The sequence below is a fragment of the Anabrus simplex genome, chromosome 5, assembly GCF_040414725.1.
Source record: "Anabrus simplex isolate iqAnaSimp1 chromosome 5, ASM4041472v1, whole genome shotgun sequence".
Lineage (NCBI taxonomy): Eukaryota > Metazoa > Arthropoda > Insecta > Orthoptera > Tettigoniidae > Anabrus > Anabrus simplex.
Genome location: NC_090269.1, coordinates 429,061,239 through 429,084,962, shown reverse-complemented (window position 1 = coordinate 429,084,962; position 23,724 = coordinate 429,061,239). Strand labels below are relative to the sequence as shown.

Here is a 23,724-nt window from a genome sequence, read left to right as displayed (position 1 = left end):
TGGCGCTGATGGGATAGGAAACGCCTAGGAGTTGGAAGGAAGCGGCCGTGGCCTTAATTAAGGTACAGCCCCAGCATTTGCCTGGTGTGAAAATGGGAAACCACGGAAAACCATTTTCAGGGCTGCCGATAGTGGGATTCGAACCTACTATCTCCCGGATGCAAGCTCACAGCCGCGCGCCTCTACGCGCACGGCCAACTCGCCCGGTATATGCATATTTGAGCATTTCATTCGTTTACTCACTCTTTCAAACCGGAATACATCACATTCTCTTTTCGGTTTCTTCTTATAGCTCTCATGAAACATAGATGGTATATATGAAGGATGATTTTCAATATTATTTGGCTTTCCTAAAAAAAAGTTCACTGCAAATGACGGAGCATTTGGTGGGTTCCCATGGAGTTCCATCTGCACTGAAGTGCAGGAAAACATTTATTATTATTATTATTATTATAAATATTCGGCGTAGTGAAGACACGTGCACATGGAAGGACATGAATGTAATTATACGAACCTGCTGCAATGCATACTTGAAATGAAATGTACTATTTCAAAGTGTACTTAAATGAATGTGTTCTTAACTTGGCATACCTGGTATGTTTGAATTGTGTGATATGAAATGTGTGATTTACGTCACAAATGAAATAAGGTACTGTACTTACTTTATTCTTCCTCCAGCTGAAATCCACTTCCTGCGTCTGTCCGATTCCCATGGACGACCAGGAAATGTGTGGAATGTAACTCCTTTTCCATCTGTGTTCCTTTTTGTGTTGTGGCAGTTCACTGCACAACAGTTTCTATTTGATTTAGGCATTTTGAAACATTACTACTACCACAATTTCACACTCACAGTTACACAGCCTGGACTGACCGCTCAAGACTCTGCTAGCTTTGACATACGTTTTATCATAAGCAATGCCTCTACAAGAAGTTCCATTTTCTCTCGACTTTCAGATATCCCAAACATATACATTTTAACTTGTTTATTACATTCACACTTCCGTTTTAAATAACTGACAGTGATTTTACCACCTTGGATTCAACTTGGGAATTGAAGATACATCCCCCTTTGATGATTGTGTTTACACTCAAGGCCATCGCAGTCTTTATGATATTATAAAAATATGGATCCATTTTAGTTTTAAACTCTCAAAATTTCATGTTTAATCACGTTTTAATCTTCAAAACTGTTAATTCACTCTCTTTTAACATACTTTGGTGCATTATTGTTGTTTTAGATGTTATTGTATAATGTTTTACGAAATCATTTTTCAACATTTTAACCTATAATTTATAAGTATATGTATTATTTTTAAGATTGATATAGGCTGATGATGCCCGTAAGGAGGGTGAAACATGTACCTTTGACTTTTATGTATTATGTATAAAAAAATATTTGACCATATGAAATAGTGGATCATATTGTATTGTATTGAACAGGTGGACTTATAATATTGTAATAATACTTGAGACATACGTCAACTTCAATACGGAACCAAAATGAGAATAGTTACTTGTAACAAGACAAGATCACTGAAATGTTACAGATTTCTTCCGCGAGAGGCGCTAAGAGTGGCCGTGCACGCTCCCTATATTCAGGTAGCATTTTTTGTCTCTTTTTACAATGTAGGATATGGTAACGAAAACAGATGTCATTGCACAGTGTGCAAACACAGTCACTCATTGGGTTATGGTATTTTGACTTTGCACATATTTTGTAGTGGAAGCCATGTATCGCGTATCTGGACATGTCTTTGTTCTTGTAGTTCTTTGGTCCAGTTTTGATCGATCATAGCACCATTTTAAAAAAATATTTGTTTAATGTCAACCTAGTCAATACTTACAATTACCACTATTGTGGCTAAATGATCATAAATAATTGAAAAATCGTGAACATGTTTCGCCCTTCTTAACGGGCATCATCAGCACTATGAACAACTTTAAAAATAATAGTTACATTTAAGACTGTCTTACAATAATCAATCATATAAGATTGGAATAAAATGTGACATTAAAAGTTGTTTTTGATACCATTATTAAAAAGTTATAAGTAAATCTTATAAACAACAAGTTAAAACAATTGTAGGTCAATCTCATAATCTAGTCTAAAAAATATATATGTTAATGTTGGTAGGAAGATTGTCAAACGGCATTTGTCTGAAATTGAAATGGATCCATTTTCTTTAACATTTGGTGAAGGTCCATATTAAGCTGTATTCATCAGCAAGAAGAAATTCGAAGAACAAAATATATACAAAACAAGGGCTCTAATTAATCATGTAGTAGAAGATTAAGTCAGGGATGATCATGGTAATTCTTCTTGAGTTAAATTGGTTATGTAACCAGTCGAATAAGAATACGTTGAATTAAAAATACACGTCGTAAATTCACGACAATGCACTGGATTGAAGATATTTATCAATATAATTGTAGTATCCCTTCTGTTGTGTAAATTTTCAATGATTAGAATGTTGGATAGACTGTAAGGAAAAATATAAAAAATGCATTTAAAGTGTGTGTAGAAAAATAACAGTTGTGGTTGTATACGGTTATGGGTTACGTAAAAATGCGTACTTACTCAAATGCCGTAGAGTGTGTAACTTGTTCTGTTGCTAGCGGTAATCTGACTGGCGTTTCTACTACGTGTATTGTATGGGTGTGGCGGAGGGAGGGGGACGAGTTGAAGGAGGGAAGAACTGGGCGGATTGGTACATACTGGTGTCGATATGGGAGGGCGAATTATAGGTATGGTATCTGGGGGCGTGTTTGGAGTTGTTGTACTGGTAATTTTTAAAATATGCGGGATTCTCTGTTTTCAACAACTTAGGTATTAATGTGTACAAAGGACTCTTAATTTCCGTGGCGTCATTAAGGTTATAATCTTTATTAAATGTTTTGTCCAAATAAATATAGATATTTTCAAATTCTTTTAGCAGTTTTCCGTTGTTAGTATTCTTTATTATTGTTAGATCTTTTTCTATTGTGGTAAAATGGTGGCCTGTTTTCTTCATGTGTGTACTCATAGCGGAATATTTGTTATGTTTTTCGGCATTGAAATGTTCCAAATACTTTGTAATAAAACTTCGCCCAGTTTGACCAACGTATGAATAACCACACTGTGAACAAGTCAACCTATAAACTCCTGAATTCTGATATTTGCTGTTATTATTATTATTTATTTTATTATAATTAAAAAATATGTTCTGCATAGTATTGGTTGTTCTGTAAGCTATGTTTACATTATGTTTGTTGAAATTATTGGTAATTTAGTGGATCATTGGGCTATTATAAGTGAAAACGGCATATTTATTTTTGCTAGGTTTATCCGGTTTGAGGTTAGTGGACAGTTTGTTTTTTATCTTATATATCAGACGGTTTATCATTTCAATTTTGTATCCATTGGTTACTGCAAGGTTTTTTTATGTAATTCAATTCAGTTCTCAAATTTTTGGGAGATAAGGGGATTCTTAAGGCTCGATATATTAGGCTGTAAAAAGATGTCTGTTTTTGTGTTCCAGGATGTAGCGAAGAATTATTTATTGTAATTGACGAGTGTGTAGGTTTTCTGTGAATTTTATATTCGAAGGAGTTATTAGATCGTGTAACTTTTATATCCAAAAAGTTTAAACAAGCATCCATTAAAAAATTCTATTGATTTTTGCAAAACTCTTAACGAATTTAACTTACAGTCCCATCATATAATGTGCTCTTTCGATATAGTCAACATGTATTCAAATATTCCGATTAAAGACACCACTAATATTATTTACAATAATATCAGTAAACACAGTAATCTCAGTAAAATGGAGATCGAAGAATTTATGACTATACTAAAATTTACATTGGATAATAATTATTTCACCTTTAATGGTAAAATCTACAAACAGAATGGATTGGCGATGGGAGATCCCATTTCAGGTATCCTAGCCGATATCTATATGGATACGATAGAACACACGAAAATTAAAACCTACATAAAAGGAATTACTTTATGGTTGAGGTTTGTGGATGACACATTTGTCATAATTGACAAGAATACCACCTATAGTAATGATATATTGGACGAATTAAACAAGATTAACCCCAATGTAAAATTTACGAAAGAGGATGAAGATGAAAAATCTTTTAATTTTTTGGATATAAAAGTTACACGATCTAATAACTCCTTCGAATATAAAATTCACAGAAAACCTACACACTCGTCAATTACAATAAATAATTCTTCGCTACATCCTGGAACACAAAAACAGACATCTTTTTACAGCCTAATATATCGAGCCTTAAGAATCCCTTTATCTCCCAAAAATTTGAGAACTGAATTGAATTACATAAAAAACCTTGCAGTAACCAATGGATACAAAATTGAAATGATAAACAGTCTGATATATAAGATAAAAAACAAACTGTCCACTAACCTCAAACCGGATAAACCTAGCAAAAATAAATATGCCGTTTTCACTTATAATAGCCCAATGATCCACCAAATTACCAATAATTTCAACAAACATAACGTAAACATAGCTTACAGAACAACCAATACTACGCAGAACATATTTTTTAATTATAATAAAATAAATAATAATAATAACAGCAAATATCAGAATTCAGGAGTTTATAGGTTGACTTGTTCACAGTGTGGTTATTCATACGTTGGTCAAACTGGGCGAAGTTTTATTACAAGGTATTTGGAACATTTCAATGCCGAAAAACATAACAAATATTCCGCTATGAGTACACACATGAAGGAAACAGGCCACCATTTTACCACAATAGAAAAAGATCTAAAAATAATAAAGAATACTAACAACGGAAAACTGCTAAACGAATTTGAAAATATCTATATATATTTGGACAAAACGTTTAATAAAGATTATAACCTTAATGACGACACGGAAATTAAGAGTCCTTTGTACACATTAATACCTAAGTTGTTGAAAACAGAGAATCCCGCATATTTTAAAAATTACCAATACAACAACTCCAAACACGCCCCCAGATACCATACCTATAATTCCCCCTCCCATATCGACACCAGTATGTACCAATCCGCCCAGTTCTTCCCTCCCTCAACTCGTCCCCCTCCCTCCGCCACACCCATACAATACACGTAGTAGAAACGCCAGTCAGATTACCGCTAGCAACAGAACAAGTTAGACACTCTACGGCATTCGAGTAAGTACGCATTTTTACGTAACCCATAACCGTATACAACCACAACTGTTATTTTTCTACATACACTTTAAATGCATTTTTTAGATTTTTCTTTACAGTCTATCCAACATTCTAATCATTGAAAATTTACACAACAGAAGGGATACTACAATTATATTGATAAATATCTTCAATCCAGTGCATTGTCGTGAATTTACGACGTGTATTTTTAATTCAACGTATTCTTATTCGACTGGTTACATAACCAATTTAACTCAAGAAGAATTACCATGATCATCCCTGACTTAATCTTCTACTACATGATTAATTAGAGCCCTTGTTTTGTATATATTTTGTTCTTCGAATTTCTACTTGCTGATGAATACAGCTTAATATGGACCTTCACCAAATGTTAAAGAAAATGGATCCATTTCAATTTCAGACAAATGCCGTTTGACAATCTTCCTACCAACATTAACATATATATATTTTTAGACTAGATTATGAGATTGACCTACAATTGTTTTAACTTGTTGTTTATAAGATTTATTTATAACTTTTTAATAATGGTATCAAAAACAACTTTTAATGTCACATTTTATTCCAATCTTATATGATTGATTATTGTAAGATAGTCTTAAATGTAACTATTATTTTTAAAGTTGTTCATAGTGCTGATGATGCCCGTTAAGAAGGGCGAAACATGTTCACGATTTTTCAATTATTTATGATCATTTAGCCACAATAGTGGTAATTGTAAGTATTGACTAAGTTGACATTAAACAAATATATTTTAAATTATATGTAATGACTGTCGTCAATACGGACCAAATATGAGATTAATGACTTGTAACATAGCACCAGTGTCATAGAATTGATCCAGACTGATTCAATTCCAACCTAAATTTGAATAACATTTCTGAAAACTTAAAGTTCTTTTTGATGTCTCATTACAGTTTTTACAAACATCTAACTTCCAAATAATAGCTAGGTCTTTTGTGTCACATGCAACACCTTTTCGCGGTATGCTCCCCTACCGCAACGCCCTTCCGACTCCACTCACACTTTCGCTCCTCATTCCCCTCCCACAGACCCATCTCCCCTCCCCCCTCCTACTTACGCTTACACCTTGCCCTTGATTCCTGTCCCAGCCCTCAGTTACTCTTCACACTCCGTACCTTAGAGCAAGCTGAACGAAGCGAGTCTCTTACTAAACGACAACTTTCTTGTTCTTATTTTCCTCCTTTAATCTTATTTTTTTAATGGGTTCCTTACCTCTTTTCATACTTTAGGTCCCACATTGGATTGGGAAACTCTGGTCATAAAATATCTTTAACGACTTTGCTTGTTACATGCTCCACCTGGTCAATTACGATACACTATACAGTGTTCTCCCCAGAAAGTTTCGTTAGCTGGGTGGCAGGAATGAGTAGTTGGGCGGGGAATACTACGTAGAAAATGAATATGATAAAATTTCAACTTATTCCCCTCAGGCCATTAGTAATATTAGACAGGTAAAACATTAACTGCAAAGATGAACTATTTTAGTGTTATCACGAAGACATAACAGAGTATTTTGAACTTCTAGTGTTCCACTGCTCGTTCATAATCACTCGGTTGCTGTGGAGAGCCAGACGGGTATGTTACGTCTCTCGGAATCGAGTGCTCGCATACGATTCCACGCTAATCCAGACACCGCTCGCGCACGACACTACGTGATAAGCTGAACTCCGATGTAGCTCGCGCAGTTATGCTGACAATAATGAAGATTTTTCATTTAAATAAAGTTTTACAGTTTTTATATTTTAATTTGGAACACATGTGACTGACATGTGTAGCCTCCGTGGCTCAGGCGGCAGCGCGCCAGCCTCTCGCTGCTGGGTTCCGTGGTTCAAATCCCGGTCACTCCATGTGAGATTTGTGCTGGACAAAGCGGAGGTGGGTCAGGTTTTTCTCCAGGTACACCTGTTTTCTCTGTCATCTTTCATTCCAGCAGCACTCCATAAACATTTCATCTCATCTGTCAGTCATTTATCATTGCCCCAGAGGAGTGCGACAGGCTTCGGCAGCCGGCAGAATTCCTATCATCGCCGCAAGATGGGAGCTTCATTCATTCCATCCCTGATCCGGTCACTGACTGGAAAACAGGTTGTAGGTTTTCAGTGACTGAAATATGTATTAAATATGTATTAAACTGAGCGAGTTAGGAGCGCGCAGTTGTGAGCTTGCATTCGGGAAATAGTGGGTTCGAACCTCACTGTCAGCAGCACTGAGGATGGTTTTTCTGTGGTTTCCTATTTTCACACCAGGTAAATGCTGGCGCTGTACTTTAAGGGCTCGGTCGCTTTCTTCCCAGTCCTAGCACTTTCCTATCCCATCGTCGCCATAAGACCTAATGTATCTGTGTCGGTGCGAGTAAAGTAACTTGGAATATTATGTAGGCCTAATTAGTAGATATCTAGGTTATGATAGCCGGGCGGTCAGTGAAAACGGCTGGGCGGTGCGCCCATTAGAAAGGTCCTAGAGAGAGCACTGCTATAGATCTAGAAGATTCGATTCAACATGTTGCTACTCACGGATGTGTTTTTCCACAGAGGAACTTTAAAAAAACATGTATTCAAGCTTTAAACTAAAACCTTTATATAGAGGTCAATTGACATCGTGACTAGTTACGTCACACATGACCTCAAGTTTTAAAACATGGCAGAGACTTAATCAAAAATCAACATTTAGTTTTCATTTTCATTGCTTTACACTGACTACCAAGATCTCATCTTGTTATAAATAGAGGGCCTTTGTCTTCAAGCACAATCATTTCTTGTATTTTATCTGATTATTGATCTTTTAAGTGAAAAGGGTTATATATTGTATTTTATATTGTGAATATTTCTTGTATATTTGCCCTATTCTAAGATCGGCTGATGATGACATCTAACAACGTCGAAACCGGTACTGAGTAACCAAATTAAAATGTTGTAATTCAAACTGAACAACATAATTATTTTGTACTGAAGAGATGGACCTTTTGCAATTTATATTGCATTTTGTTATTCTCAGTTCAATACGGACTCAAAATGAAGTTATTAACTTTTTTAAAAAAAGTAGAATATATCATCGATCCAATCATCCCTTCAAATCCTCCGCGGGTCAACCTGATGATGTTGATAGTGAGAAGAAGAAAATATACGAGCCCACAGATAGTTTTTACGAGGAAGAATACACGCTAAAAAGGAAGTCATGGGCTTGCTAATCGGGAGTAGGGGCACGATACCTAGAAAATTTGTTGAGTTTTGCAAGGCATTCCACCTGCCAAAATGCTTGAGTATTGATATTGGACATTCTGCCTTGCAATCATCAATATTTTAAGAAACCACCTTCGGTGATTTACTTTAAAATTCAATAGACTTCTATGTTACACATTATCAGTTGGTATTAAGAATACTTTGTCTTTTAGGCAACCTCTAAATTGAGGAAGTGTTACTATGTAATAAATATATATTAGCTAAAGTAATTGCTATTTTGAAACTAGGCAAACAAGGAGCTGAACCACAATGTTCACTCCTCAGTATGACCTATCAACTATTATAAGAGACTGCATTCAGGAGGTTATTAACAGAATCATCTCAAATAAATGAGGCAGCTTTAGGAACAATGACATCTGGAATGATCAGCCTCTGATATTAGCATCACTAACTGAATCTGGATTTTGGAAAGGACTTAACCCTCTACCGCATGCCGTTAGGCAACATATAACTTTTCACCTTTATAAATGGCTAAATATTGCAGGTATACCAGTGATACCTTGGGGTTTTTTCTTTTTTTTTTCTTTTTTCTTTTACATAACATAAGACAAAACAGTCCTACAACCAAAGGTACTCCTTCCACCCCGTCAACATCCACGTGTACAAACCACCGTTTATTTTACGTGCGCCCTCCCCATCACATTACCACAGGGTTCAGGAATACCTCTGACTCAACCTCAAAGACATTACCGACCTATGGTTGTGCAAGTATACTTGCGCCTTGCAATACGTACCCATGGCCAGTAGGCAATAATGTTCGGTCTTTGAATGTTAAAAGCTTAGCCTGAAATCGTGAAAAATATATATATCCCATTATGGCAATCCACATCACATTCGAGTGTTAAGCTATTAGCCCCAGTTAAGAATTGCTGGTATATCTAAAACACTGAACGTATGTTGAATATTAAAGCTTGAAATTTTCTTCACCAAACGAAAAATAATTAATGCAGTACAGGGTTAAGTCAACTGCAGTATTTGTAGTCCGCAAAGCAATCTATGACACAGCATACAGCAAGGAAATGAGGCTTAAGATTAAGGTCATTTTCCATTAACTGTTTGTTTGTCCCATTTCTCTACGGGGTCGGGTATGAGTTGAGATGAATCTGTCATGGCAGGTTTTTATGACCGGATGCCCTTCCTGATGTCAACCTCATCAGAGGAGTTGATGAGATGAAATGAATGATGTGATATATGATACTAGGAAGAGAGAGGGTGAAACCTGGTGCCGGTACATAGCCTGCTCCTGTCGAATAGCACCAACGTGTCTGTTCAAGGTTTAATGTCCCTATCCGACGGACGAATCACCATCAACAGTGTCATATGCCCTCACTCCATATGAGCACTGTTGAGAGTTTTGGAATTTAACCCAGGCTTTTGGCACGGAATCTAGTGATTAGAAATTATATACCACCAAATCCACTACCCTGCCGGCCAATATTCTGATGGTGAATTTTTTTTTACCAACGGGACTCAAACCGGCTAACCACACTGTCAGATTGTTAAGATTTCAATGCTTTATCGATCATGCGATCATGGCCACCAGGCAGGCTAATAATAATAATAATAATAATAATAATAATAATAATAATAATAATAATGGTATTGGCTTTACGCCCCATTAACTACTTTCGTTTCACGTTTTTTGGAGATGCTGAGGTGCTGGAATTTTGTCCTGCAGGAAGTCTTTTACGTGCCAGTAAAACTTAAAAAAACACTGTACTGAGCCAGGATTGAACCTGCCAAGTTGGAGTTAGAAGGCCAGCGCCTCAACCGTCTGAGCCACTCAGCCCAGCTTTCATAAATGCAAGAGAACTCTGATTATTGGATGTTCTCAAGGATCAAAAATAAGTACAGCATAAACAATGATCAATTTCCACTTTTAGATATTTGTAAATTCTACTGAGATTGGAACCTGATTGTAATCCAGATCCGAATGTTCATCCTGACTGGAGGACAAACAATTTATTATTTCCTCAATAAATCTACCTCTCTCCTATTTTATTTAGCCTCTACATCTATGTTATGTCAGATGATTGATGTTTAAAGGGGCCTAACATCGAGGTCATCGGCTCCTAATGGTACGAAATGAGACGAAATGAAATTACAGAATAAAAGTCCGAAATCGTCCACTGATCAGAATTCAAAATTGGATCCCACCCACAGTGCCTCACATGCACAGAAGCTGGCACAAAACAATAGTATTACTGACCAAAGGACTGCTTCTAGAGCACGATGCTGAATTGATTATGCTTATATTCGAAACGGGTCCAAAATTCTTCCAATCTCAGTAGAATTTACAAATATCTAAAAGTGGAAATTGATCATTGTTAATGCTGTACTTATTTTTGATCCTTGAGAACATCCAATAAATTGTATTGAATAGGTGGTGATTAACAAAATTATAAGAATTTGTATCACAAGTAGATCTTCAATACGGACAAAGAAGATGAAATTTATAACCTGCAACGGGTCCAAAATCCAGATCATCGGCCCCTCATAATGGTATATATCGCTAGGAATGTAGAACCATGCTATTTGTCATGTTGCGGTACTAATCAAAAGTAGCGTAGACTCGCGGTATTCCACACATTATGGTACTATTCACAGGTAGTGTAATGCGCACATGTAACACAGACCTATGGTGTTTCGCACATTGCGGCGCTATTTACAGGCAACGCAAACCTATGGCATTCCTCACATAACTGGACTAACTACAGGGACTCGTACTATCCCGTGGAATTCCTCACATAGTGGAAACTGAGCACCAGTAAGGCAGAACCATGTAATATGTAATGTAATATTTATAAAATGTAATAACATGTAACAGAACCATGGTGTCGCTCATACAGGGATACGAATCACAGGTACTGTAGGACCCACATCCTGATTCACACATTGTCGCTACTAATCACAAACCTATTGCGTACCAAACATAGTGGTACTACGCGCAAGTAAATTGACCCATGGTGTTCCCGGTGTGATGGTACTAATTGCAAGTAGTCTCATGGTTCTAATTTGATCATCCCTTGGTCGCCTCTTACGACAGGCAGGGGATACAGTGGGTGTATTCTTCGTCTGCGTCTCCCACCCACAGAGGGGGTTATGTCAGATATCATTGTCCTTGTAGCCTTTCCCCAGGCTGGGTCTACGTTTGAATTAATGCACACCACTTTGTGCGGTCTATCACATCGCTGCATTAAGATTTCAGTGTTCATGACATCCAGCCACCATAATTTAGGTCATCCTCATTGCGTTGACTGAAAGATGGTAGGCTAAGCAGGTAGTTGGAGCTCGTAAGATATATTCATACCACCAAAGTCTCTCTACATCATTTTATCACTGACAGGAGCCACGCATCTTACTTCTGTTAATGACAAGTCTCCAATGCTCACAACATGCAATGAGTACTCAGCACTTCTAGGAGAAGGCCAGCATTCTGTACCATCAACTGGCTACACCAATGTGTGATATATCTGCGACATCCCTGAATCACATCACTTTGATGTATCCGCCTTGCTAAGAAGGACTCTATTAATTTGTATGGAGCCCAAGGACAAAATTATTTGTAGGTACTCGGTCTTATGAATGTTCAGACGAAGGCCTTCTCAGATGATCAAACCATGCTTGAACTTGAATTTCCAGGTCCTCTGTGGTGTCACCCCAAGCATAACATCATCAGCATGCAGTACTGTCCATGGAAAGGTCTTCTGTAAGTCTTGTATTATGGTACGACATGCCAGATATTTAAAGGAAAATCCACTATTTATCATCATTGATCTGCATTTAAGGACTGTCGCCCAGGTAGCAGATTCCCCATCAATTGTTCACTACTGAGCTAGTTGGCTGTGCCGTTAGGGGCGCACAGCTGGAAGCTTGCATTCGGGAGATAGTGGGTCAGAGCGCACTGTCGGCAGCCCTGAAGATGGTTTTCCATGGTTTCCCATTTTCACACCAGTAAAATACTGAGGCTGTACCTTAATCTTCCTTCCCGCTCTTAGCCCTTTCCTATCCCATTGTTGCCACAAGACCTATCTGTGTCGGTGCGACGTAAAGCAAAATGTAACTGTTTACCGAGCCTTTTCTTGAATGCTTTCAAAGAACTTAGTAATTTATCAAACATTTCCCCTGATAAATTATTCCAATTCCCAACTCCTCATTCTATAATGAAATAAGTGAATATTCGCCCTAATCTGTCCCTTTGAATTACAATTTATCTTCATATTATCATCTTTCCTACTTTTAAAAGCTCCATTCAAGCTTAATAGTCTATTAATGTCATTCCACGCCATCTCTGCCCTGAAAGCCACATTTGAGCTGCTCATCTCCTTGCTCCCAAATCTTCCCAGACTAAAATTCAAAACATTTTCATAACACTAAACTTCTCAGTGTAAACTTCCTTGTGAGGTAGTGAACAACCAAGCTCATGGGGAGGAGGATAATGATGATGGTGAAATTACGCCAGATGAAGTGGAAAGGATGGTAAATGAACTCCATTGTCATAAAGCAACAGAATAGATGAAATTAGATCTGAAATGATGAAATATCATGGGAAGGCAGGGATGAAATGGCTTCACAGAGTAATAAATTAATAATAATAGTGTAATTTGCTTTACATCCCACTAACTAATTTTAATGGTTGTCGGAGGAGCCGAGGTGCCAGAACTTAGCCCCGCACGAGTTCTTTTACGTGCCAGTAAATCTACTGACACGAAGCTGTTGTATTTTTGCACCTTCAAATACCACCAGAATGAGCCAGGATCGAACCTGCCAAGTTGGGGTCAGAAGGCCACCACCTCAACCGTCTGAGCCACTCAGCCTGGCACAGAGTAATAAGATTAGCATGGAGTATTAGTAAGATACCTTCTGATTGGACACAAGCAGTAACTGCACCTATCTTTAAGTAAGAGAACAGGAAGGATTGCAACAACTACCGAGGTATCTCATCGATCAGTGTACCACGCAAAGTTTCACTGGCATCTTGGAAGAGAGGGTGCAATCAGTGGTTGATTGGAAGTTGGATAAAAACCAGTGCGGTTTCAGACCACAGAGGGGCTGTCAGGCAGGTAATTTGAAAATGATACAAGAGGAGTAGACTGTTGTGTGTATATTTTATAGATCTACAGTCTTAGTAATAAATGGTTTATAACATTTATACAATGTTTATATAACGTTTATGTGCAATTTGTTATAGTTATTCACTGAATTGCTTATACAGACCAGGACCCTTTATATAAACGTTATACAGTAGCAAGTGACCCGACTTGTCCATTAAGCACATATAGAAAGAATGGAAAATAACGATGATCTCCACAATATTTTTACCATAGAAAACATAGCATATTTATAGGTTATGGAGACTGGAAATGTCTGTAAAATGAAGCACTTTAAGAGACTCACTGAGCCATTTCTCCTGGATGACAAGATTTTAAAAATGAATTACTGATTTATGATGGAGTATGCTCAAATTGTCATTAACAAAGTCAGGAATGACTTAATGAAAGATCCAAGAGGTGGCTCTAAACCTTGTGAACTCCCAAGTTCTCACAGCATTATAGACATGTGCACGGAATGAGATAAGTAATTATTATCAGTGACATAATTATTGCTAGTGAGAATAATATACTGCAGAAATGTGTTACTATTCTGTTCTTGTTCGCAAAAGGTTTTGTTCCTAGATGTCTGTCTGTCTGTTAGGTCATCAGTCCACAGGCTGGTTGGATCCTCAAATAGCATCACCAAAGGCTATGCAGTTACAGGGAAACCACAAAAACCAATGGCAGTACCAAAATGAGGCATACTAGACAAGGTGAGGAGTGAGGTAGTTTGCCATTGCTTTCCTCACTGGGCCAGACAGTGCTATTGTAGCACAACTAACCCTATGAGCAACACCTTTCATGACACTCAGACATTAATCAGCACCACCCATACCCCAGCAGCTTCCATATTGGGTGATATGAATAAAAATGAGATGTAACTCGGAGACAAGTCTCGAAGGAGGATTGAGACGGAAGTCACTTGCGAGACAGAACTTGTCATGTATATGAATAAAATTTGTTTCTCGCTAACGAGACTTGTCTCCTTCCGCTTGAGACGAGTCTCGCTCACTGGCTGTGGTATCTGTCAGCTGACGAGTGAATTAACAATTTATTGGAGAGCTATAAAGAGTGGTTTTGTTGGAACAGATGAAAGTGTTAGATTTACAAGCGAAAAAGATTGAAAAGCGACAGCGTGTTCTCGAAAAAAACAGAAGAAATTTCAGTGCAAAAACAGGTTTTGCAACTACAAACGGAAAATCTTTTACATGAAAGGGAGAAAAGAGCAGAACAAACAAGTACAACCGAAATGGAACACCCACTGATATTTTTTTTCATTTAGAATAGTTCTTGACAGCCTTTTCTTCTTCAGTTGTGTTTCACTTGGGAGCCTATTCTGCTAACTACACCTTTCGTATTAATCAATATTCAATAATCACTACAGTTATTATTTCCAATTCTTTCTAGCTTTACGTAAACGTAGTGGCTCGTACACTTGGTATACTTGGACCCCAGCTTGGGAACGACTGATTTAAGGTTTCTCTTTTTTGTAAGCTTCCTTCAAGATATTGTGTAAGAAGTTACATTGTATTTATCATCACATTTAGGATCCACATTCAAATGCATAATTTTCTGCGGTCATTGAATGTCACTCAAACACTTTTTAAACACGCTTCGTATTTCATTATTCACGAATATGAAGAGTTTATTCATACCTGTGCATAGCTAGGGGTGTTTCTGCATATAATGTACATTTTCTACAATTGTTTTACGTCGCACCGACACAGATAGGTCTTACGGCGACGATGGGATAGGTTTAGGAGTGGGATGGAAGCGACCGTGGCCTCACTTAAGGTACAGTCCCAGCATTTGCCTGGTGTTAAAATGGGAAACCACGGAAAACGATATTCAGGGTTGCCGACAGTGGGGCTTGAATCCACTACCTGCCGGATGTAAACTCACAGCCGCGCGCCCCTAACCGCACGGCCAACTCACCTGGTATGTAGTATACAAGCAGTACCTATATACTGTTGCATAAACTGTCTAAATTTCAAACTTTAGAAACATAGAAATAATACAAAATGCTATCCATATTCATAAACGAATGTAACTAACAAGGGAGTTGATTGATTTGGACCGGACAAATTGCAATGAAACTTAGTAACACGATGAGCTAAGATATCCGGAACTCAATGGTGATAACCGTTCTGCCGTGAAATAATATTTTCCTACCGGTATTTATTGACAGTAAATTCTTGCTCCAGTTTTAAATGGAACGTGGTGTGTAGATGGCAGCGATTTCAATGAAACATGGTAGGATGATCAATTAAAACATCAGAAAATCGCTGCATGATTAACGTTGTTATATAGATTACTCGCAGTGTGACAAAATGAATGACTCTCAAGCAAGAATCCGAAAGTTTAAGGCTATTCATAGCGTGCAAGTTTATATACAAATGACAAGGATTTCATATTACATATTTTAGCTTCAATTGTAAACGACAGAGAAGTATTAAAAGCCTGATATTTTGAAATATTCATATACTGTGCATGTTAGTAAAATGGGTTTGACGAGCAAAACATTCTGTTCACGTTGTCAAAATCTAATTTTCACTCTAAAGCGCACTGTTTAATGTAACTTTAAAATAGAACTATCAGTGCATTTCTACAGTGCATACGCGAGGTCAATACAGCTGCAAACCACCCAGCTGTTCTTTAGCAATTAATTATAGCAATGCCATTGATTTTATGACAAAGTGAAGATCATCAATAAATTTAAGACAGGTGGATTGACAATTCGTGGAAGTTTCATCGAAATCTGTCTGATCCAAACCAAATGCTTCCCTTGTAGTATTCGGCGCAAGTGAGATTTTGGTGCGATGGTTGAGAAAGAGCAGCATTCATAGAGGCAGCAAATCATTGGCCGAATAATGTCATTATGCGAATCTGTTAAATCTTGTGAAACAAGTTACAGCATATTTTTCTCAAGGGCACGAGCCGCCGGTTGAAACTTTTAAATAAACTTAGAAACAGTGCAATCGAAAAAGGCATGGGCAGGGAATTTTACGGCACTTGAAGTAAACATAAATGAGATAGCTTACACGAGGACCAAAGATACTCGCACATTCGTTCAGTACCATATGGCCTACATGTGATAGAGAGCGATAATTTTCAGACTTGAAGAAATATCCTTCCAGATATCAAAATGTGAATAATAATAATAATAATAATAATAATAATAATAATAATAATAATAATAATAGTAATAGTAATAGGTAATAATTTCGTGTGACAATTTCTAGCCTGGTACAGCCCTTGTAAGGCAGACCCTCCGAGAGGATGGGTGTCATCTGCCGTGTTATTGTAGTGGAGGATAGTGTTGTGTGTGAGTTGCAGGAATGTATGTTGAGGATTTAAGGTTAAAATCTCTGACCCGACCGCGAATCGAACCCGGGGGCCCCCTGAACCGATGAGTACTACGCTGATCATTCAGCTAAGGGAGCAAGACAAAGTGAATAATGAAAGCCTTGAATAATTTTAAGTCATATCTTAAACATAGCTAGCCTATGTTTCGGTCTGTTCCGTTATTGTGAATTAGTTTTATTTATAAGATGTTAAGTCGTATTTTGTGAATGGAAAAATTTCAACGTACAGAAAAAATCACAAATGTGGAATAGATTAAGAATAATTAAATTAATTTAATAATTACTTAGAAAATTTTCAGATTCGTATGTTGTACGATTTTGCATATTTCTGGTTTGATTTTGTACATTTTAGACTTTATCTTCTTCTTCTCAATCTGTTTACCTTCCAGGGTCGGTTTTTCCCTCGGACTCAGCGAGGGGTCCCACCTCTACCGCCTCAAGGGCAGTGTCCTGGAGTTTCAGACTTTGGATCGGGGGATACAACTGGAGAGAATGACTAGTACCTCAACCAGGCGGCCTCACCTGCTATGCTGAACAGGGGCCTTGTAGAGGGATGGGAAGATTGGATGGGACAGGCAAGGAAGAGGGAAGGAAGCGGCCGTGGCCTGAAGTTAGGTACCATCCTGGCATTTGCCTGGAGGAGCAGTGGGAAACCACGGAAAACCACTTCCAGGATGGCTGAGATGGAAATCGAACCCATCTCTACTCAATTGACCTCCCGAGGCTGAGTTGACCCCGTTCCAATCCTCGTACCACTTTTCAAATTTCGTGGCAGAGTCGGGAATCAAACCCGGACCTCCGGGGGTGGCAGCTAATCACGCTAACCACTACACCACAGAGGCGGACTTTTAGACTTTATGATGCATGTAAATCCTATCGCTAATGGCTATCATTATCATCTTTATCATTATTGTTATATGAATTTCTTGTGTATTGGCTCCAGAAAATGTGCTAACCATTCCACATTTTCTTTCCGGAAACAGTAGAGATCTTTATAGTCATGTTTGAGAGACTCTCTTCGTACTTTATACATTTTTCTTCTCCGTTGTAAAACCATCATAAACTCCGCCATCACGTTTTCAGCCTGATTCTATCGCCTTGAGTCACCTTCTGGGCAGTCTCAAGAAATTCTGAGATTAGTCTCCATTCAGAGAGACTAAACTCCAGTTTATTCATATACATTTGGAGACTTGTCTCCGAGAGAATCCGCTAACGAGCTGTGTCTCAAGGAGCAAAGGTCACTGCTGAGACATCGCTTTTTTATTCATATACATTTGAGACATGTCTTAATATTTGTGAGACAAGAGTTACGTCTCCGGTTTATTCATATCACCCATTGTCACAGCCATGGATGAGACTGGGACTTCAGTGGAAGCTACACTTTGCTCTGGCCTGTGCCAAGAGATGGATGCAAAAGTACTGTATCCATCAAGAAATGACAGCAGGCAGTGTTCCTAGATAACCAACATAAATGATCATAAAGGCAGTGAACGTAACAAAATACGCCAGAGAACTGCAGGAAGAGATTTCTACAGCTTGGATCGAGTGTATATGTGCGGTATAGTAATTCAATGCATATAACACTTTTATTAGTGAGAAAAATATGCAACGCTTATACAGGGTTTATTCAATGCATAACTATACAACTTTTAAACAACTGTATAAGGACCTTTTATTACTGAGACTGTCAGAGAACGCATATGACAGAGTACGGAAGGAAAAGATATTACCTGCATTGGGAGAATATGAGACTCAGGGCAGATTACACTACTAACAAAATTTGACAAAGTTTTTTAATCTTATTTTTTGTGCATTTATTGGTGATGCTGATTATGAATATACAAGTAGCTTTTCTTAAGTGTCAGTATTTTGCGTATGATAATGAATGTTTCAATTTTCTTAAAAGCTACTAATATTGCGTGCTTATTTAATACGACTAAGAGTCCTATAGAAGAAATCTACCATACAGCACCTCAAGAATTGGTGGGAATAAGTGAAAACAAACAGTGCATTTACACTGTGGTCGTTTAATGGTGTTTTAAGGCCATATTTATCTTTATTTTTGTGCCCTAAGTGTCATCCATCTTGTGTATTACTAAAATCGATCCACAGATATTACTATTTAGAGGGTAACTCATTTATAATTGATTGCACGGTTTTGTGGATCAGTTGGTCGAGTGTCGGCCTCCGGATCCCAAGATAGCGGGTTCAAACCCGGCAGAGGTAGTCGGATTATTGAAGGGTGGAAAAAAGTCCATTAGACACTCCATGCCGTATGATGTCGGCATGTAAAAGATCTCTGGTCACACATTTGGTGCTTACCTGACAAAATTCATTAAATCTCAGCCATAGACGCCCAAGAGAGTTTTGGTTTACTCGGTGTGCCATCTAGTGGGCCTAGAGTAAAACGGAACGTCGAAATTGACGAGCAGACAGCCAGATGGCGTCAAATTGAAATGTCTGCACACGGTAGCTGAGGCCATATGATTATTATTATTATTAGTGCGAAAATATTGAATAACACTGAATCTTCACTGAACAATGGTGACATTAAAAAATGTACGTTAGAACGGATTTTCCTCTTATGTTCTTCTGACCCTTTTCTTTTTCTTTTTGCTAGGGGCTTTACGTTGAACCGACACAGATAGGTCTTATGGCGATGACTTCTGACCCCTCTGCTCCTACTATACCCCAGACACAGTCTCCCATCATAGGACAGTCCCAATGTCCTTGATACCTTCTTTCCATGCAGTGAATGTCTTGGTGAAAGCATTCACTGTGTTCTTCACTTATAGCTCCTAAATTTGGCCTAAAGAAATCAATACGTGAAAACAAACAGTGCATTTACACTGTGGTTGTTTAATGGTGTTTTAAGGCCATATTTATCTTTATTTTTGTGCCCTAAGTGTCATCCATCTTGTTTATTACTAAAATCGATCCACAGATATTACTATTTAGAGGGTAACTCGTTTATAATTGATTGCACGGTTTTGGAGATGGATTTTTTATTTATTTTTTTACAAGCTGCTTTGCGTCGCACTGACACAGATAGGTCTTATGGCGACGATGGGATAGGAAAGGCCTAGGAGTGGGAAGGAAGCGGCCGTGGCCTTAATTAAGGTACATCCCCAGCAACTGTCTGGTGTGAAAATGGGAAACCGCGAAAAACCATCTTCAGGGCTGTCGACAGAGGGGTTCGAACCCTCTATCTCCCGGATGCAAGCTCACAGCTGCGTGCTCCTAACCACACAGCCAACTCGCCTGGTGAGAGATGGAATGACCATCTGGCAGCAACCAAATGTGCAGAAATTGCATGTCTTATCCATTCTCTGGTAAACTATTACATGCCACGCCATACTATTACATCAGCCGGGTTGACCACAACACCATTTTGCCAAACCAGCTACTACCTCTAAGTCAATTACTCTTCAGTATGTATCACTCAACCTGATGTGCACCTTGCTAACAAACGGTGTTCTTGACCTCAAGATGGTGGTGGATTGAGAGTTGGGTTAGCACAAGATGTCATAATAACAAACAGTAAAACTTGGTTAATTCAAACTTCTCTCGCAGTCCCTTAGCACTTCTATACAACACAATGTTAAAAATTTGTGTTTAATACAAATATTATATTTAATTTGAAGTATACCATATTAGAACTCTTTTATCTAAAAAACCATTACAGATGATGGAACACTGCTCAGGTGGACGAGAAAAGTACTGTGGAATCGTGATGCTGCTGGAAATGGAACTCAAGTTGTTACAAAGCTAAGAAAAGGTTTAAGCTCCTGGTCACCTGAAGGTATGTTCCTTGATTAGTCTTCTATGCAGGAACTTTGAATTACGACAACGAGGAAAATCCACTCATTAGGCCTACGCCCAGAACTACATGTGGAGCTGTCAGCAAATGAAATGAAACATTCCACAGCTCTGGGTGTGAAACATTTGAGGCTGTTTCATATGTTTATAATTTTATATCCCAAAAGTAAACTAACCTATAGTTTTACAATTGTTATGCACTTTTGACCTCTTAATGGTATCATTTGCAAAATTAAACATTTGTATCTATACCAGGAACCACGGAGAGAAAGAAAATGCCTACTGTTATGGGACGGACCAAGTTGTCGAGTAATAGTAATTAGTTTTCTATGCAGGAACTTTGCAGAAAAAAATAATTAAAAATTACAATCTCTGTTCTAAAGCTATTCAAAAAGTTCAATAGGCCTACTATTTTCTAATTGAGGAGGAAGTCTTTTGTCTCTTGAGAGGAATAACTACAAAGTTTAAACATTATGAATGTTTTTATAGCTGAATAGAATTTTTGAAAATGTTCAGATGTGACAAGACCAGGAATTTTAAATGTACATTTCAAATTATTTATTTTATTTAAAGCATTAACTTGCTTTATAGCTTCATAGATTATTCAAAAGCTTTTGACACCATAAGCAGAACCATACTGTTAGAAAAATTGGAGAGTATCATTGGTAGTACGAACTACCTTATACCGCTGATTAGGAACTTACTGCTCAACAATTCAATAGAAGTTGATGATGGCATTACCAAATCTATTATTTTGGAACAAACAACCGGGGTATTATAGGGAGACCCGTTCAGTCCATTATTATTCATCACTGCGACAGCAGACATAGTAGATTTGGTAAACCAGGAAAGCGTCAAACTATTAATCTACGCTGATGATATGGTCTTTACATCAACGTCAGAGAAGGAACTCGAGGAATCATTCAACCAAATAGGCTGGATAAATAAAAATGAGCTCAAACTGAATGTAGAAAAAACAGTTTCCATGACGTTTAGAAGAGGGGGTCCTCATGGAATCTTCTGTTATGAAGACCAAGAACTTAAGTCCGTAAAGCATTTTAAATACTTGGGTGTAATTTTTCAAACCCAAGGTAATGTTTTCACCCTCCATCTCATGGACCGTCTAAATACATCTATGAAAGCAATATCTGACATTAAGCATCTGAGAAACTTGTCTTTAGAAATGGCCATAAAACTCTTTCATCTAAAAATCAGCCCTATAGCAACATATGGCTTGGAAAACATTTGGGAACATTTGAGTATGAAACAGTTAGATAAAATCGAGAAGTTGAAGGCAATCTACTCGAAACGGGCTCTATGCCTCTCCAAATATTCTCCTTCCCGGCTCGTGTATGAGCTATCCAGAGAGGGATTTTATGTGGAAGAGCTAAGGTTACAGTTGTTACTTCCAGCAACAACACCCTATATACATCTGCTTCGAGACCTACGATCGAAGAAGGCTGACATCTGGGAAGATTTCTACTCTACCGATGCCATGCTAAATCGCGAGTGGGTTCAAGGTGGATATGAATTGTGACACCTGCTGACAAGGTTCTCCGTTCATGGGTTCCATTATAAACTGTGTAATATAAAGCGTTATCATGAACCAGGTTTGAACTGTGTACGTTTAAGATGTGGTGCACACTGTACTAGGTACCATGTTTTAAATTGTAAACAGCGATCAGAATCACTGGTGAAATTTTGCAACGATGATTAATGTTTTATATAGTAATTCTTTGCACATTGTGCGCGTTAAATAAATTATTATTAACTTGCATATAATCAAATGTCTACTGAATATTTAACAGCTTAGAGCAAATTTTCTTAAGAAATGAAAACAAACTGATCTATAATGATCATGGACATGTTCCCATGTGAAATATGTGTTTTGAGTGGCCAAATCCAAGATTTTTCTAACGGTTTCATAAATTTCAGCAATACCTGATCCGCTGCTGCAGTGTAAAGTATAAGTTTGGCTGATGATTACACCTAAAATCAAGTGTAAATTAAATATCATTTACTACTCACTGGCTGACAACCTATATTTTTCCAACCTTAAGAGTCACTTCACATGCAATGACCCTGAAAACACAAAATTTGGGGACACACTGTAAAATATCCATCATTAATTTGCAGATGGATATTTTATGATAAAATGCCATGTACAGTTTTATGGTCTCTTACTGTTTTTTTTATATTCTACTGTGAATGCAACTCTAGGAACCACTGCAATATTATTGAATTTTGAATCTGAGATCTGGGCAAGTGTAGCGTGTGATATTGTTTAATGTTAATTTGTGATTGATTCAATTATCTTTCTGGACTCTTCAGGTTTAAATTAACCAAATTCTACTGTGGTTTCATAATAAGTTGAAATTTACATGTTCGTCATGGAGAGGTCACAGTCCACGCCAGTTAGATCTTGTCTGTATTTGATGATAGGAACTCGGGCATGGAGAATTCTTCTGATGTTAGAGCACCCAGGCAAAAACAGCTGACATATGTCCCCAATGGTCTCCATGTGACGCTGAGCTTGCGTTCGTTCATTGGCCAGTGATGTTTTGGCATGGAATACTAGTCTGCTGGAGCTATCTTCCTACAAATATAAAAAGCAACACTAAAATAAATTCTATCCAATCTCGTATAGATATATTACTACCATTAAACTGATGAAGCAACTGTTTATATTCTTTAGTAAATCACAATCAATCAAGCAATCAAAACTCACTTTCTTTTCTTCTCTGTCTAACAGAAGCACCAAGTCCAGATCACAATTCAAACGCCCAAAACCATTCACAGTAGAACCAAACGGCAAGGCCTGAACAAATGGAAAGGATCCAGACAAGGCCAGTTCTATCTGACGGGCTGTAAGAAACCTGAGCCTTGTCCCCAATTCTTCCAGTTTAGTGGAACGATGGAGGATTAGAATCTGATCAGATAACTAATGAAAACAAAATATGGTAAATTAAATAGCCAAATACATTATTTTTGTTC

The 23,724-nt window shown here is 37.7% G+C and overlaps 1 protein-coding gene across 2 annotated transcripts in view; it reads right to left on the bottom strand.

Annotated features, from left to right (window-relative positions):
• The window catches only part of LOC136874203 (poly(A) RNA polymerase, mitochondrial), a 49,822-nt gene that overhangs the window by 24,958 nt on the left and 1,140 nt on the right, over positions 1 to 23,724 (bottom strand). For both annotated transcript variants that reach the window (XM_067147829.2, XM_067147830.2), the window contains 2 exons: positions 23,459 to 23,671; positions 23,112 to 23,326 (listed from right to left, as the gene is read on the bottom strand). In XM_067147829.2, coding sequence (XP_067003930.2) covers positions 23,112 to 23,326; positions 23,459 to 23,671 — 428 coding nt within the window. The remainder of the gene's footprint in view (positions 1 to 23,111; positions 23,327 to 23,458; positions 23,672 to 23,724) is intronic.